The sequence below is a fragment of the Lissotriton helveticus genome, chromosome 11, assembly GCF_964261635.1.
Source record: "Lissotriton helveticus chromosome 11, aLisHel1.1, whole genome shotgun sequence".
In the NCBI taxonomy this organism is placed as follows: domain Eukaryota; kingdom Metazoa; phylum Chordata; class Amphibia; order Caudata; family Salamandridae; genus Lissotriton; species Lissotriton helveticus.
Window position 1 is genome coordinate 1,016,464,120 of NC_136072.1, and position 17,452 is coordinate 1,016,481,571.

Sequence of the window (17,452 nt, forward strand, 5' to 3'; positions counted from 1 at the left end):
GATGCCCGGAGGCCTCCACCCTGGTGGTATGGCGCAGGAGTGTTGACTGGTGTGTGCACCAAGAGTCCTAAATATTATTTACAAAATATCGCCTCATTGTAGGTAATAATTGAAACTGTACAACCAATGTAGTGATATTTTTATGAACAATATGTAGGCCACTATATTTATGTCAGACAATATTTGTGTTATTGATATTCTTAAATAAAACTCTCAAGCTTTTTTATTGACATATTTACATCCTAGAGTCATGCCTTCCTACTCATCTGTGTATGAAGAGATGTTATTTGCAACTCACTGCTTTAATCTCCGAGTAGCCTGTTGATTACCAATATTTCTATGGGAAATCATCAACATTTCACAGGTAAACTTTAGAGTAGTTTCATCATCAGTTCACAGGTAAACTCAGTCGCTGCAGGTGTCATGAGGAGACCAGTGATGCGGGTGTGGTGGCGGGCCATTGTTGGAAAGGAGACAATGAAAAAAAGAATAAGAAGGAAAAAAAAATTACTGCAGCCCACTGCATCGCCGATATTCTGCTCTTCATGCAGCGCCACTGCAGGCGAATCATGAAGCTGCTCCCATGCATTCTATTATTCTATTATTCTATTAAAAACATTTATAACGCGCACTATCACCATCGGTTTCTTGGCGCTTGCATTAGAGTAGCTTCAGGATTGGTCTGAGCGCTGATGATTTGCGCTCCCAGGGAGAGTAGGAGCCTGTGCTTTTCTATCTTCAGCCCAGCAAGGCAGCTGGGTTGGAGACAGTCAGTGCGCATGACAGTTTGGCTTGCCTGAAATGACTGGCCATGGTGTCACCACTCCCCGTTGGTGTCCGTCATCCCCCTAGCTCTGCCCCCAAGATTTGCCATGAAACAAAATAACACGTTAATTAACCTGGGTTTCTTATTGTTTTATTTTTATTTATTTTTTACACTGCTGGCAGGGAGGGTGGGGGGATGCTCCTTGGCCATAGTGGAGGAGCCGCAGCAGGCTAAACTTTAGAGACATTTACACAGGCCATTCCCTGACATGGTTAATCCAGCCCTTTAAAAACCTGCACAAAAACTCTGGTTAAAGAAGACTAAACCTTTCAGTATTTGGTTAAGTTCAAAATTAGTGATCTTAATGAGAGGCGCAGAAGAGTAGAACCCACCATCAGCACCAATCCCAAAACCTGTCCTGAAAACTTACAATGAACAAACTGACAATAATTTACAACATGGTGAGGGAGCTGTAATACAACTGCTAGCAAGCAGAAGCAGGAGCATATGCATCACTTGTTTTTTAAGGACTCAAACAGTACTAGACAAAGATTTGTGTAGGTTATAGCTGTTAAAGATTGTCCACTATTTTGAATCAATTAAACAAATTCATTGTTAATTTGAATATGTAATAGACACTGGAGAAAGCAAATATAAAATCTTTCTTTGGAGCAACGTAACGTGACAGGGGATACACCATAGACATCTGACAAAGGCTGTCACCTTTATTGTAAAGAGATCCATCAAAGTAGTAGCTCCCAGTGTAGAAGCCAGTCGCCAGCTCAATGAGATGACGGGCCCAAGTGTTCCCAGCCCCTGGAAAACTTGCCAGGGCTACGACTTTTTTAGATCGCAATGGTAAAAATCTTCTGTCCATACATCGATTATCTAGAGAAGAAAGAAAAATGAAACACCAATTAGAATAGGATCAAAATATTTCAACTATGAAAACAGCAGTAAGAGTGCTTTAAGAGATGCAGAATCCCATCTGAAACTCGGAGCATGTCATTAATGTATCTTATACTGTAAACAGAGTTGATATAATATAAAATCCTATTCAAAGACTCGTCTCATTAAACTAGGGTTGTCCTATGTAGGTGGCTAGGGGCCGGAAAAATGTCAGAATTTCCAAATAGCTCCTAACTAGATAAATGACTCTCATTTAAATTAGTTGCATGCAAATGAAATTCATATTGATCTCCTGAATCTTGCAGAGAATAGTCCATGGGGTCCTTGCTGCACTGCCCTACGCCAAAGTGAAAGAGCAGGAATGCAACGTATTTATGCAATACGGTGCATTCCTGTGCTGATGCTGTTTCGGCAGAATAGCGTTAATGCAGTGGTCCTTGCACCATGGTGCAAGAGTGCCTGTGTTGTCAGCAGGATTGTTTTTGTGCAGGAAGGGGAACCTCCCTGCATAGAAGCAATCAGAAGAGGTGTTTTCCTCTTTCTATGTGTGCTACACAATGCAGCATACATAGAAGGAGGAAAATACAGATATTTCTCCTTGGTATGCATTACATTGGAAGGAGTAAGGTGTTGGCACTTCCCCAGGTTTGCATGCTCTTGTGCATCTAGGGAAGTTACAAAATCCATGGAGTTTGCATAAGAAAAGCCACCACAACACCCATGGAACGCCTCCTTAGCTCAGAGTAAGGCAAATAAATAAGATACAATAAAATAAAATAAACACAGCAATGTGCACTGCCTTGCCTTAATCCATATCTATGAGGCCATTCAAAGCAACACCTAGAGGCTTTGCGTGCACTCATAGCTATGGCACACAGTGACGCTCTGGCGGCGCAAAGGGCTCGTAAATATGCCCCACAATATATACTGAAAAGTGGTATAAATTAAGTTGTGGCATAATTCTATCAATGTAAATGTATGGTGGTAGTATAGCATTAGCCAAGATAACATAATTAATGTATCATAATAGTCGACGGTGCATAAAGGGCTACAATCCTTAGAGTCTACAAATCATTCTCCTTTATCTTTATTTTCATTGATAGACACATGTTCGTGATTTATTAAAGGTAATCGGAATATTCATCAAAATCTATGGAAATCAAAGATCTACAGATCTCTGTTAAAAAATTGTACTTCAGAGGATTGTCTTTGTTGTTGACATTCATTCAGTTGAGGTACACATGGCAGAAATACATAAATTCGCTTTTGTTTACGATGCTTTTTTTCCACCCCAAAAAAATATTTCCCCTGGAAATTTTTGACCACGAATGTACTTTCTTCAGAGTCAAAGTTTGAATGCCAGCCTCATCACCCTACCCCTACACTTACAAATTTCTATGTAGACCATCTGCTATATTGATGGACTGCCCACTATCCAGATTCTGTGAATGAGGACTAGTGCACTTTTCACGAACAGGTCCATGTTCCATGTCCAACATAGCATTATTTACATGCACAACAAAAATTGTGACTCGACTCCATAATTATGAAATGTGAAATGGCACCAAAAATAGAAAATGACAAAACAGTTCATAGAGAGAAAGAGGAGTATGAGGAGTTATCAGTAGAATCTGACCTGGAATTACCCTTTCTCTAGTAATTACTAATTCCGAAGAGGAATCCCAGCATTTCCCATTAATTCTGCATACCTAGAGTTAATAGAACCTCTGGTTCCATTAAGCCTGTGGGCAGCATTATCAATCCCACATCCGGGGACCTCAAAATGAGGACCAGAATATTTTAGGAGGTAATCAGGTGAAAGTTATCCATGTGTTGAAAAACATATCATAATTGTGGAAAGAGAATAAAGGAAAGAAGAAAAAGAGAACAAAAAAAAACTACTAAGTAGTGCTAAAGCCACATCACATTTTGTGCATGATGCAGTTGCCACAAAGTGTACCCGAGTATCTTGAAAACATTATGTCAGCTGCTACCCGCTTTTGTGTTTTAGGTACCAAGTGTAGAAACAATGGTTTTGGATAACACTCATTTACCTCACAAAAGTATTCATTCAAAAAGGCAGGTTTGATTTGAGTGTCCATATTTTAGAAAAAGTCTCTAAGAGATACTTTTGAGTAGGAAGATCCGACATCTCCCTAGTTCCTCACATTAAGGGGCCGATTAGGATGGCGGACGGACATGCGTCCGTCCGCCACCCCAGAGGTGGAGGGACCGTCCGCAGGGGCAGCGGCGGTCCCTCCGTGCAAATTAGGATGTGACCGCCACCCTGGCGGTCACATCCTGGATATTTAACATTGCGGCGGGTGCAGCTTCAAGCAGCACCCGCCGCAATGTTAAAAGTGCATGTTTAACATTTACATGCACAAAGCGGCAGGCACCGCGCGGTGCCTGCCGCTTTGTGCATGTAAATACTGGGGGGTACCATAGGTACACCCCATGTGCACCCCCCACCCGCCTACACCCTGGGGGCCCGCAACGGGCCCCCAAAATCAAAAGTACACATGCTTTTCCACGGCGGAAAAACCGCAGCGGAAAAGCATATTTACAAATGCTTCCTAATTTGGCTGACGGTGTCTGATAGACACTGCCAGCCAAATGAGAGCTTTTCCGCCGCGGTTGTAATCCGACCGCGGCGGAAAAGCTGCGGACAGAAACAAAGACCCACCAGCCATCGTAATGCGGCGGTGGGTCTTTGGTGACTCCGCAGAGGATTTTCCGCCTCCTCCGGGCCGGAGGTGCCTTCCGCCGGCCCGGAGGAGGCGGAAAATCCTCCATCATAATGAGCCCTAGATGTGATTCATTGGTATACTGAAAAAACATTTCACATACAAATCTAAAGAACAATTAACAATATGCAGAGGCTTAATATGCGATCTACAAAATGAAAGCAAACTGACTTAAATTATGGCCACTGTTTTGCCACCCCAAATCAATTAAAACAATAAGTAAATAGTAATCACTGGCCCCATTACACATTGGCTAGATTTAGGTAATTCATCATACCAAAATCCTTCAAGGAAAACGTACGAGCTAAACCTATCTTGAAAATGCAAATACTTGGAATTCAGGCATGGAAAATCACTCAATAGGTTATAACAACTTTTTTTAAACTGTCATTTTTCAAACAATACTATATAATATATATCATGGCATCTTAGATTGATATATGGAAGACCTTGAGGAAATGGCATTTTAATGTGGTTCTTGACGAATCAGACATGATGCTGTTCCCAGCAAAAGAGAAAGACACACAACTAATGTGGACATATTAAGAACTATTACAAAGGATAAAATACCAAACACAATGTTTATCATACTGATATCACAAATTGCATGTCTTTTGATGAAGTGGGAACACATTGATAAATCACGCTTACTGACCGATCTACTGAAATGTTTTATAAAAAAAAGAGTTATTTGGATGCATGAAAGATGAGTCAGATGCAGGAGGAAATATCAATTGTTATATGACCTTGTGTGAGTTTATTAGGGATTTTCAAACAGTATGTTTAGGACAGCATGGATCTAAGCCAGCTAGATGGTTCCATTTACACTGTTCTAAGACTCCCAGGAACCTGCCATTTGCTCAGTGCCAAGGGACATGGAAGTCATCTCTTCTCACAGAAAGGATTATAAATAGGCAAGTAAAAATAGAAAATGGCGATAAGAAAGGATGCTTGAGATGTATTATTAGTAACTGGTGCCCAGAAAATGGGTCTTCACCTTTTGGTAGGCTGTGAATCTACCCTATTTTAGAACTTATGTAGCCTAGCACTGAGGCTGTTATCTCCCTTGAGAAGTGGCTTAGTCACTTTACTGTGGTCTATCACAACCCATGGTCAAAAACGAACAACTTATAGAGACTGGGGAGAATAACGTGGCACATCCTGCTGGTGTACACATAGAACTTGTGGAAGTGGGGACAGCAATTAACAGATGCCGCAAGGGTAAGGACCCTAGCCCTGATGGAGTCCCAATAGACGTATTCAACGAAAAAATACATCTATGAGCTCCTCTATTGACCAATGTGTTCAAGATCTTTAGTGTGGACTCCCTCAGTCCTGGCCCCACACGGTTATAGTGTCAATTTTCATAAAAGTCAGCAAAAGCGACCCAAAATGCAATTGCCCAATATCTCTTATTAATTTCACAACACAAATAATGGACAGGGTATGCTTCGATCATTTTGAAGTGTGGGCCAAGGATAATCACATCCTTTCAGATCTTCAATTTAGTTTGCAGGCAGGTCTTGGTACCCTAGATCAAAGACTTAACCTCTACCTACTGACAAATAAGTATACTGTGACCAAGCATGGCAATATATACTTGGCATTTATGGAATTAAGTGCCATTTGCGATATTGTAAATCCTTCAAATCTGTGTAGTATTGTCTGATAGGGGGGTTGAGGACAACAACATCTGTTTTTTAAAGTTGCTATACAGTGAAGTGACAACCAGCATAAGATATAGCCAAGAGGTGCAAGCACTAATTCATTTAAAATAGCAAGGGCAGTGAGGCAGGGTTGTGTGTTGGCCCAGTTTCTTTTTTATATAGATATTAAGAGGATTGAAAAACATCTAGTCCACTGGTGTAACGAAAACTGAGGGGACCTCCCTGCATGGTACATAGAGGGGTCCCCTCCGGGCTCAATCAGGAGTTCTCCGGTCAGAGTGCCGTGCCGAGGGGGCCCCCTGGAGCTGGGGGCTGCGGGGACCTGTGTTACACCCCTGATCTAGTCAGTTTGAACATAGATCTTTCCCAAGTTGGCATCTATCCTGTACCAGTGTTACTTTACGCTGAGAACTTGGTGCTTATAGCTAAAACTCCACTTGGCCTCCAGCAACAGTTTGACCAATTTTTGTGGCTTGTAGGCGACCTACATTTGAATAAACCCACATTATGGCATACAGCTGTGATTCACTGTGATTGATTTCAGGGTTGAGGCTGTACTCACTTGCCCTTATTTGGGTTTTTTATTAGAAAAAGATTTTAGTTGGAGACGGCTGAAATGTTCAAGGTCCTCTGTGTACGTTAGGAGAGAAGAGGCATTATACAGCTCTACAGTCAAATTGGGGATAAAACCATACAAGGAATTCGTGGCAGTATATAAATTGAAATGTCTATCAATTGCAACCTATCAAGCAGAGCTCTGTGGAACAGAGGACTATCCTCGCTTCCAGAATGTTGAAAATGGGTTTCTGAAGAGACTGCTCACAGTGGTGCACAGTACCTTGACATATGTGTATAATGCAGAAGTGGAGATAAGTCATATCTCTGATTATATTGGGTTGTGCCCCCTCATGCTATGAAAATTGATGTGGGTCAAACAGGCCACTACTCTTCATCTTTCAGTCTTGGCTGACTGCACTAACTTACAAAGGGCCACTTAGATCACTTAGCTTTGTTATATACACAGGATTTGCTCCAGTTTGGGTATGCCGCAGGTTTATAGCAAACCAGAGGATCCTATTTCCTTTTGACAATGCATTGTGAAGGTTAATTTTTATGCTTTATGTAGTGTAGAAACACCAGCCAAGAGAACTAAAGTGCAAAACACACAGTGAGTAAGCATATGTTGGCTAAGACTACATTGGATAATCTGGATAGCTAATATGCAACACAGATGTTGGCTCATGAACCGTCAGTTTAAAACAATTAATTATTCAGTAGTCTTTTCCTAATCCAGTCAATATTTTTTCAATTTACCTGCTTGCCCCTGTGACTCTCGCTCATTCTAGAGAACTATGCATTTCATGTTCTTTTGAAAATGTTATGTTTCTCTTAGGGAACACCATCTGATAACTCTCTTTCACGCAAAGCCCCCCATCACAGTGGAAGTAGCAAGAAGTCTTGGAGTAAAATTTGACACCTCACTCTCCTTCCACCCGCAAGCTCTCGCTGTGGCCGGCACTTTTTTCAATTTAATCAAATCTTTAAGGAATTGTTTTGACTTCCTACCATTAGCCATCAGGAAAACGGTTGCCTTTGCCCTCATTACCTCCAGATTGGATTACTGCAATAGTATTTATGCAGGCTCCTCAAAATACATACTCCAGCAACTTCAGTTGGTGCAACATGCAGTTTACAGACTCATGCTGAAACTCCCTTGACGTAGTTCAGCTTCCACAGCTGTGAAAATTCTACATTGGCTTCCAGTACATGAAATATTTCTCTTTAATATCCTCGTACCTGCCTCAGAGCATTCAAAGTCATGGGTCCCAAATGATTGATGGCCAGATTCTTGCATTACATAACCCTAAGAACCCTCAGATTCTCCTGAATGAACATTTTCAAGACCCCATCATTCAGACTTAAAACCAGAGATGGCAAATCCTTTTCAGTGCTGCGGTCCCACTCATGGCATCAGCTACCAGTCCTTTTCAGTTTACAGAATCCAAAGACCTCTTTAAAAAAGCAGAAATTGAACCGTTATGGTATGCTATTGCCACACAATGTATAGTTCCTAAAGAACAAATGCTCACTCCTTGGCCCAACTAACTGAAATGTTGAAAATAAGGGGAGGAACACTAAATTGGTCAGACATCTGAATAGTAATATATATATGGCATACAGGCCAAAAGCATCATGAGCTGTGTGTGTTCTAAATATCAATTCTTTATTTCTTGTTATGTAGTAAGTGTGAACTAAGTAAACACTACTTATTCATATAGATAGTGTTTTCTTTTTGCTTCTCTGCTTAAATTATTATAGAGAGGAGCCCTTATGAGAGCTTGCAGAAACACAGTTCTTCAAATGCTTGTAGAGAATTTTTAATTCAGGTGTGCTTGGTGACTATTAAGTTTTGGCAACAGATATAAAAAAACTTTTGATAAGTTGCAGATTAATTCCCCTGACATTGGTTAAGGGTATATGTCCAGTTATGGCATAATTGTTTGCCTTTTATTAAATGGATTTTCTGTGAATAGTGCTAAGGACTTCACATTTTGTGGTCAGCAATAATGGTGTTTTTATATTGTATACTTTTATTGGGTATTAGTGGGATCTAACGTGACACATGCGTTGATGTAAGTCTTATTATGGAGATCATATTTGTTTGACTTTTTTTTTTTACTTTTCTTAAAGAAGCGTACTACATGATGCACTTAAAATGACTTGGGGACATCAAGAATTTAACATATTGTGGTTAGTATTTTTTGCATCAGGCTGTGTATATTAATGCTATAGTTTTTAGGCAGTTAGTATTCATAATTGTAAACATTATTACATTGGCTTCTTAGATATATTTTTGAGAAAAGTGTGTATTGCACACATCTTTTTCTGTATTGATTGACACATATAATGTTTTGTATTGGGTGTTTTTATGTTTCATATGTGTTGCATGTTGCTTTTAAATTGTCCTAGATGTTTGGTATGAGTATACCAAACATTTAATATTTTGCTATCATTGTGTCTGTCTGCTTATAAGCCTATGTCTTGTGTATTTTTCAACAGCCCTGAAGAAGACCCTTTTTTTTTTTTTTTTTTAAGAAGCAGCAACAAAATGTAATGGCTCATTTTTTTATTGCATTTTTCAAGCTAAGAATGAACATATCAGTGGCTCGCAGATTGCCGGGCCAGGCACGAGGTTATGTCAAATAGATAACATTCTCTTGCAATCAACACAACACAAAAAGAAAAATGATTACAAAGGAGCAGCGTTCAAAAAGAAAATTACTCTAACAACAAGTACCGCTTTTGAGTGGTTGCCAGAAGTCACAGGGACATGCAGAAGTGTGGCAGAGACAGTACAGGGTAAGTATTCAACTTTCTGTACTTCTAAGAGAAGTTGTGGCGTGAGATACCAGTGGTCTATTCGAGACCAAGTTCTGTGTGGGGCAGAATAAAAGGAAAAGTTTCGGGAACCCGGGTAGTTAATGCACTAGGGGGCTGCCAACAGATCTGTGCCCAATAGGGAGAGGAGGTCGTTTGTGGCGTGTGGTTTTGTGACGCAGCCAGGTCCGGTGGTGTCAGTGGTGTGGTCCAATGTGAGGTTGTTATCTCCACACATTGATATAGTGTCAATATTGAATCTGTCTATATGAGAAGATATTGTGGAGAAAAATCGTGTGTATCGATGTTTGGGGCGTATATATTAACTAGCAGTCCTGGCACACCCCCAAACGATCTATGAACTAAGATGAACATTGCCTCTGGGTCTGTCACCACTGATTAATTCTGGAAGGGGAGAGTGCGGTGCATTAAGATGCACACCCCACGGTAATAGGAACTGTAGCAGGAAAAAAGCGGTTCTGTCCCCATGACGCTGCGAGCCCGTGGGTTGGTAGTGGTGCATAGTATGTTTCCTGTAGGAAAGCAATTTAAATGGAGTGTCTCGCCAAATAAGCCGTTACCTGTCTGCCCCTTTTGGAGCATGAAAGGCCCAGCACATTCCAGGATAAGCATCTGAGGCCCAAACTATTTATGTGTAAATCTCTAGTACTCATCTATCATCAATAATCTGTGAGATGCATAGTCGGTACCGTTATGTTGTACTGAGTAACATGCTCCTGATAACTTAAACAACTAGGGAAAATCAAACTAAAACAAACATCCCATTTCAACCCCACCCACCACCCCCATCGGATACACAAAGAAGCGGCACCCAGTGAATCCCAAATTGGATACAAAGAACGAAGGGGAAAGGAAGAAAGAAGGGAAAAGGGAAGTAGGAGGGAAGAAAGGCAGGAACTCATTCTGGGGGCGTAGCAATGCTCCGCGGGAGCCATCACGATGCCGGATAGTTATTGCTGAAGGAATGTCCATCCCGCCTGGCGACTGGCTTCAAGTACCGGCTCGAGCACCTTGATACAAAAATGAATGAAGGACCTCAATTTCGACACTCGCACACCTACTAGTATGTCTCAGCGCAGTTACACCATGTCTTGCATCATAGATTAGCAATGCTGCTGATCGTTCCGGAAATGCAGCTCTTTATCGAATATCGATTAAAGAGTACAGACTTGACTATTCTTCTTTATCCTGTCGCTGAGTCATCTGCTGGTGATTTTTCCAGAACTTGGCGACTTCAGCCGGCATGTTGAAGAAATGTGATTTACTCCCTATCTGTACCCTGAGTCTAACCAGGTATAACATAGCATACCAAACATTTGCTTTCTGAAGCATGAATTTCACATCAGTGTAGTTACGGCGGGCTTCTTGTACTAAAGGAGTGAATTCAGGAAACAATGATATATTCAAGCCCTGATATGAGAGCGAGCCGGGCTCTCGGGACATCCGGAGCGCAGTGTTGCGATCATTGTAATTTAAGAGTATAGCAATAATGATTCTTGGGGTTGACCTGGGTGGAGGAGGGGGACCTAGTGACCGGTGTGCCTGTTCCAAGGTAAATGTAGCCGGGAAGGATTCCCTAACAAACAGATCTACCAGGAGGGATTTTATGAATCTTGGCATAGGGCCTATGTTAGTTGATTCTGCAATTCTGGATACATGCAGGTTGTTCCTGTGCGAACAAGCCTCCAAATCCTCTGCTTGTGTTGTAAGCTGTTTGAGCAGGCCCTCAGCTCTGTCCAATCTTCAAGGGATGATCATCTTCTAGTTCCGAGATTCGATGTTCTGCTCTGTCAATCTGAGTGTCCTGTGCTTCCAAACTGCCATTTATGTCATCGAGGCGGTTAGTGAGAATCTCCAAGCGGGCGTCAATAGATTGGAAACCCCCCTTAAGTTTGGCCATAAAGGCTGCTTCGCCTTGTAGCTGGCTCGACTCTGGAATGGTAGTGCCATCAGTCTCGTCCCGCCTGGGGGTCTTACTGTCATCAAAGGTCAGTTGCCATTGTTTGGGGTCTGTGCGGCCCATTGTGCAGTCCTAGAGGCGGGGTAGGGACCCAGGCTGGAGTTGCATCTGTCTTGTGGTCACCAATGTGCATTGTTCCCAGTTGGCAGGACCAGAGTGCAGTTATCTAGACCAGGGTGCTCAAGGGCGGTAAGTCCAGGTGGAGGATTTCAGAAGTTGCATTCAATCATGGCTAATGTCACCGGTGCATCGCGGGTCATGCCATCAGTACCATGCGGTCAGACTGACAACGGATGAATCAGCCATTTAGCAGTTGAAGATGGTGCACATGCGCATGTGTAATCAAGGCTGCTCCGGTGTTTTGGATTATTTGGCACATAAAGTTGGGGAGATTTACCCAGGCGCGTTGGAACTGTAGCTGAAGGTGAGTCACTGCAGCGCAGGGGGAAACCGCGCTCTGGAATGGTGGGGTACAGCCAGCTCGGCGCAGCGTGTGCTCTTACCGCAGTCAAGTTCTGAAGCCATTCACTGCTCCCGTTGTCTCCCAGCCACCTCAAATCTGTGTCATGACGGCAGCCACAGATCCGCTGGTGTCAGATCGCAGGTGCCGCAGCCGCCGAGAGGGTAGCGCAATTACGGAGCACCACAGCACCGCAGTACGCACCAGACCCCGCCCTCAGGCTCACACTAGTTCCCTGTCAACTCGGGGCCTCCAAGGGCCACGTCGGGGTCGGATGCGCAGTGTCCAGTTCTTAGCCTTCCAGGCACCCTGAGGTGTCGTTGTTAGGGCAGTCGATAGTCCACATCACCGGGGCCTCCCGCAAAGCATCGGGAGCCTGGTTCCCGGTGGGCGGAAATTAGGCTGCGACAGCCCCGGAGCTCTTAAGTCAGGTGGCCATCTTAGTTGCCGGCTTGGCCACACCCCTCGAAGTCCCTTTGTTAAGGGACAAAACGCATTGGTTGTGTCCATGTTCTTTTTTTCGATGGACACAAGAAATAAAGAATGAATATTAAGAACATGCATGGTTTATGATGGTTTTGACCTGTATGCCAGATATTTACTACTAGGCAGATGTCTGACCTATCGTGGGTAATTAACCCAATGTGATTGAATTCAATGTGATTGATCTTTCTTGTGAATTTGTTCATAATTGAGTACTCCTCCCCGGATTCTCAAATTTTCCGCTTTAAAAAGCAGTTAAAGACCTGGCTTATTCCGAACCCTGATGCACTCTGCCACTCCTTCATCTAGTCAGCGCTTCTGGGTTAACAGCTCCAAATTTGCAGTGCCAGGATGCCCCTTGTTAGTGGCAGTGCACTAAGCAAGTTAACAATTCATTCATTCAAGCAAGCTCATTTTAAACAATGTGGTCTGCTCTGCTATTTATTCAATCATTATCCCCAGTCCCTGTATGTCTGGCAGTGGTTACGTTCTTACACTGTGTGATCAAACTGAGGAGGAAAACACTTCTGTATTGTTGCCATAGAATATGTCTTTATTTTTATGAACTATACAATGTGCACTAAACTGTTCCACTGAATCTATGTATTATTGAATGTAATGTTAAAATTGTTGTAATGGAGTTCTTACAGATTGTTTTTCCTGTGAACTTTCCATGAATTATGCAACTTGCACTAAATCAAATAATTGCACTTTTGTACCATTGGAGGTAATGCTAAGAACTTTCTTGAGTTTTTTAAGATGTTATATAGATCTGAATATTTTGTGATGGAATTTTGTACTGTTTAGTTTTTTTATTTGAACGTTTATGATTAATCTTAATTGAATAAAGAAGTATTTCAAAGGATAAAATGCCAAACAATGGCCCAGATGTAGGTAAAATAGATTTACCGATTTTTAATTACCGAATTTTACCGATTCGGTAATTAAAAATCGGTAAATCTAAGGGGTGGATATGTAGGTATTCCAGATGTGCTGGAATACCGATTCTGAAGAATTCGGTATTTACCGATTCGGTAAATACCGAATCGGTAATGCCCATTCATTCCTATGGGCTTTGAAGCCCATAGGAATGAATGGGCATTACCGATTCGGTATTTACCGAATCGGTAAATACCGATTTGCACAAGGGTGCAGGGGGTGTCACTCTGACACCCTCTGGCACCCCCAAAACAGGCTCGGGTGCCATGTGGCAGGCATACATGCCCTAAGGGCAGGTCTGCCTGTCACATGGCATAGGTGTGCATGCATACATGTGCATGCACACCGGAATCGGTATTTTACCATCAAATTGGATTTGATGGTAAAATACCGATTCTGTAAGGCCTCTGGGACTCTGAAGAGCCCCACCTACATCTCGGTGCCTCAGAATCGGTAAATTTACCGATTTTTTATTTTACCGAATTGGTAAAATTACCGAATCCGTAATTTTACCGATTCGTTAAAATAATGCCCCCTACATACCTGTCACCCATATACCGGTCGGTAACGGCCGAAAATACCGATTTTCGGCCGTTACCGACCGACCTACATCTGGCCCAATATGTTTTACATACTGATATCACAAATTGCTTATTATTTCCTTTGAGGCTAGGTATACAACACCCAAGGCAGACATATTTTGTGTATGTATTGAGAAGACTAAAACAGTCTTTAAACTAAAAGGTTTATGGACAATTTGGCAACATTATTTGAAAAGTGCAGCTTTTGGAACATCCTTATAACATTCACTGATATGGAAAAGTTTGGAAATTATTTAGGTTGGCTCATTTCATATTTTAATGTGAATTTCTGTTATTAAAAATCCTCAGTTACAAAGACAATATCCGGTGGATAGATCAATCTAACACATTTTTGTTGTATTTGATAAGCACCGGCTATTTTCTATTTAATCATGAAGTTTATATAAATAGCTAACACTTATTTGGGTGAAATAATGAACTTTCAGGCAAATATAGTTTGCTGGTGAGCAACAAGTAATAACTGCATAGCTATTGCTCAAATACACTTTGTGATCTTAGGAAGTTGTCACGCATGAGTGTAGAGATATTCTGTGAATTTAGAGACAATACACATGATGGCGTCAAAGATTAAAATTGAATAGCTTTCCTTTTTCTATAACTCTGGTTGTAAAATCAGTTTATTCCAGGCACAGGTTGCTGTGTGTCTTGGCCTTTCACAGTCAGTTGGAGCTTTGAAAAACCGAAAATGGAGGACGTCTTCTTGATCCATAGAGTATTTTGTCTTTTATTGACCATCCAAGTGCTCACCACTAGTCCTCTGATGTCTTTATTCATGTGTCATCTCTTGTAGTTGTACAAAGTGGAGACTGGGGTTGGGAGCAAACACATGAAGGACAGCACATCAGCAGGTTGTGCAAAGGATGCACATTATTATAATCTGAACAGAGTATGGGTGCAGTTAAATGAAAAGTTAATGTTACAATTTATCAGATACTGCTTAAATGTGTTCATTATCTTAAGAATTATTCAGAAAAGGCACTTCAAATGCACTTTCTGACAAGGGGAAAATTAGCCACAAGTAGTTCAAATATTGTGCCAAAGAGCTGAGGAACATATCACTGCCTTGTTTCAAACAACAAGGATGGCAGAAGAGTAAAAGATAAATTAGAAGTAATGCAGAGCAAGGGAACGCATACGAATATGTGTACGGAAATATGAAAAATGCAGGACATCACAATAGCAAGCATTGCGAAGTCACTTTTGGCATCTGTTTTTTTCTTTAGCAGGATCCATTTCTACATCCCCCTACAGGCAAGCTATGTTAGAGTCTACTACAATCCTTTTACAGCTTCCTCATTTCAATATTGAAACCTGCCAATGGTCTCACCCTATTGCAGGATTCTTTTAGCAGGTTTCACACTTCAATTCCAATCAGACATTCCCACCAAGCCCATGTTCCCCCAATATTCGTCAAGATTCAGGCCTATTTCACTTTAGGCACCGCTCCTTTGGAAGAACATCCCGATTGTCCCGCTAGCTTCCATTACGTTAAGCATCTTCTTATATTTCACTGTTTAAGCTTAATGGCCCATATTGCATGTAGGCCAGATTGCGGTGAGTTAATTATTTCACCAAGTAAATACCATTACCCCATGGTGAGGCATTAACTGGTTGTGGTAAATACCTCCTATTTCAAGTTTTTTCACAGAACATGTGAAATCAGTATCAAAGAACAAATTTATTTCTGTAGGTTTAGCTTTTTTCCAGGCTTCTTCCTTTGATACAGTTTTACAGGCGTGGCATGACCAACCCGTCAGAGGAAAAATTTGAGAGCTGATAATTACACTTCCTGTTACTCCAATCCATGTGAAAACTCCTCTTTGCACAGATATTATAATTTAACCCTCAAATTGTAATTGGGTCTGGTTGAGTCTGTTTATCTTCATAATTATGACAGTCGGGCCCAGATGTAGGTAAAATAGATTTACCGATTTTAAATTACCGAATCATACCGATTCGGTAATTAAAAATCGGTAAATCTATGGGGTGGATATGTAGGAACATCCAGATGTTCCTTTTACCGATTCGGTAAAAATCGGTAATGCCCTTTCATTCCTATGGGCTATTAAGCCCATAGGAATGAATGGGCATTACCGATTCGGTATTTACCGAATCGGTAAATACAGATTCACACAAGGGTGCAGGGGGTGTCACTTTGACACCCTCTGGCACCCCCAAAAGAGGCTTGGGTGCCATGTGGCAGGCATACCTGCCCTCAGGACAGGTCTGCCTGTCATATGGCACAGGTGTGCATGCACACATGTGCATGCACACCGGAATCGGTATTTTACCATCAAATATATTTGATGGTAAAATACCGAATCGGTAAGGGTTGTGGGACTCAGAAGAGTCCCACCTACATATCGAAATCACCGAATAGGTATAAATACCGATTCGGTATTTTACAGATTCGGTAAATTTAAAGATCGGTAAATTTACCGATTCTGTAAAATAATGTGTCCCTACATACCGATTACTGAATACCGGTCGGAAACGGCCGAAAATACCGATTTTCGGCCGTTACCGACCGACCTACATCGGGCCCTCAGTGATTTTGTATAATAAATTATGGATTTAAAGTCAGGACACGGAGGCTAACATTATGCAATCTCATTTTATTATCCACTGACAGCAGCAACAATTGAAAGAATTTAGAACTTTTAAACATTCTAGTAAGGCATAAAGTACAACAACGCACAGTCATCATATTCCTTCTTTTGTTGCTGCTGCTCACAGGATAAGTACTGTTGTTTTACCATTTAACATTAGAGGTCTGATAGTATTACCCTGGGTAGGATATTTAAGAGCATCCCCTTGTAAGGAGGGCATTTAATTACTGTTGTCTTGTTTTTACCTTTCGTGTTTATGGTTTTATTATTGTATAGTCTTTCTCAAGTATGTTTGCGTGTTACAGGGCAGTGGTGTCAGCAGTGCTGGTACCCTAATAAGGGGTGAGGCAGCCTTGATTCTCATGTGTTAGTGTTGTGTTTTGACCTTTTTCTATTTCCACTGCCTTTAACTGCGCAAGCTGTCCCCAGCGCGTAAATGGTTAAGCCAGCTGGAATGTTGACAGCTGAGCTCTGGTTTTGACAGTTGCGCAGTTGGCGACCGGCTGCGAACCTCAAGCTTGCTGTGGTGTGTAGTCTTAAGGAATAAATCATTCTTCTATTACCACTGTTCCTGAGTCTCTACTTAACAATCTTGGCGACGAGGTAAAGATAAATACGACAAGTGGCAGTGACTGGCCCTTCTGTTTTAGGGTGGAGGGACCAAGGGAAACTAGGCATTACTCTCAACCCTAACAGAGCAGAGCCGGTTTTAGTCATGGAACTGGACACAACTACAAGTGAGGAACTTGTGGAGAGGTTTCCTAAAGTGTTCAATGGAAAAATAGGGAAATTGAAGGGTTTCCAGCACAAAATCAAGTTAAGGGATAATGCTAATCCATGTGTTCATAAAGTAAGGCATGTACCTTTAACACTAAGAGAAGAAGTAAGAAAAGAACTTGATAAACTACTGG

The 17,452-nt window shown here is 41.7% G+C and overlaps 1 protein-coding gene across 1 annotated transcript in view; it reads right to left on the bottom strand.

Annotated features, from left to right (window-relative positions):
- The window catches only part of WSCD2 (WSC domain containing 2), a 1,121,035-nt gene that overhangs the window by 154,078 nt on the left and 949,505 nt on the right, over window positions 1-17,452 (bottom strand). The window contains exon 8 of the mRNA XM_078667416.1: window positions 1,490-1,654. Within this exon, the coding sequence (XP_078523542.1) occupies window positions 1,490-1,654 (165 nt within the window). The remainder of the gene's footprint in view (window positions 1-1,489; window positions 1,655-17,452) is intronic.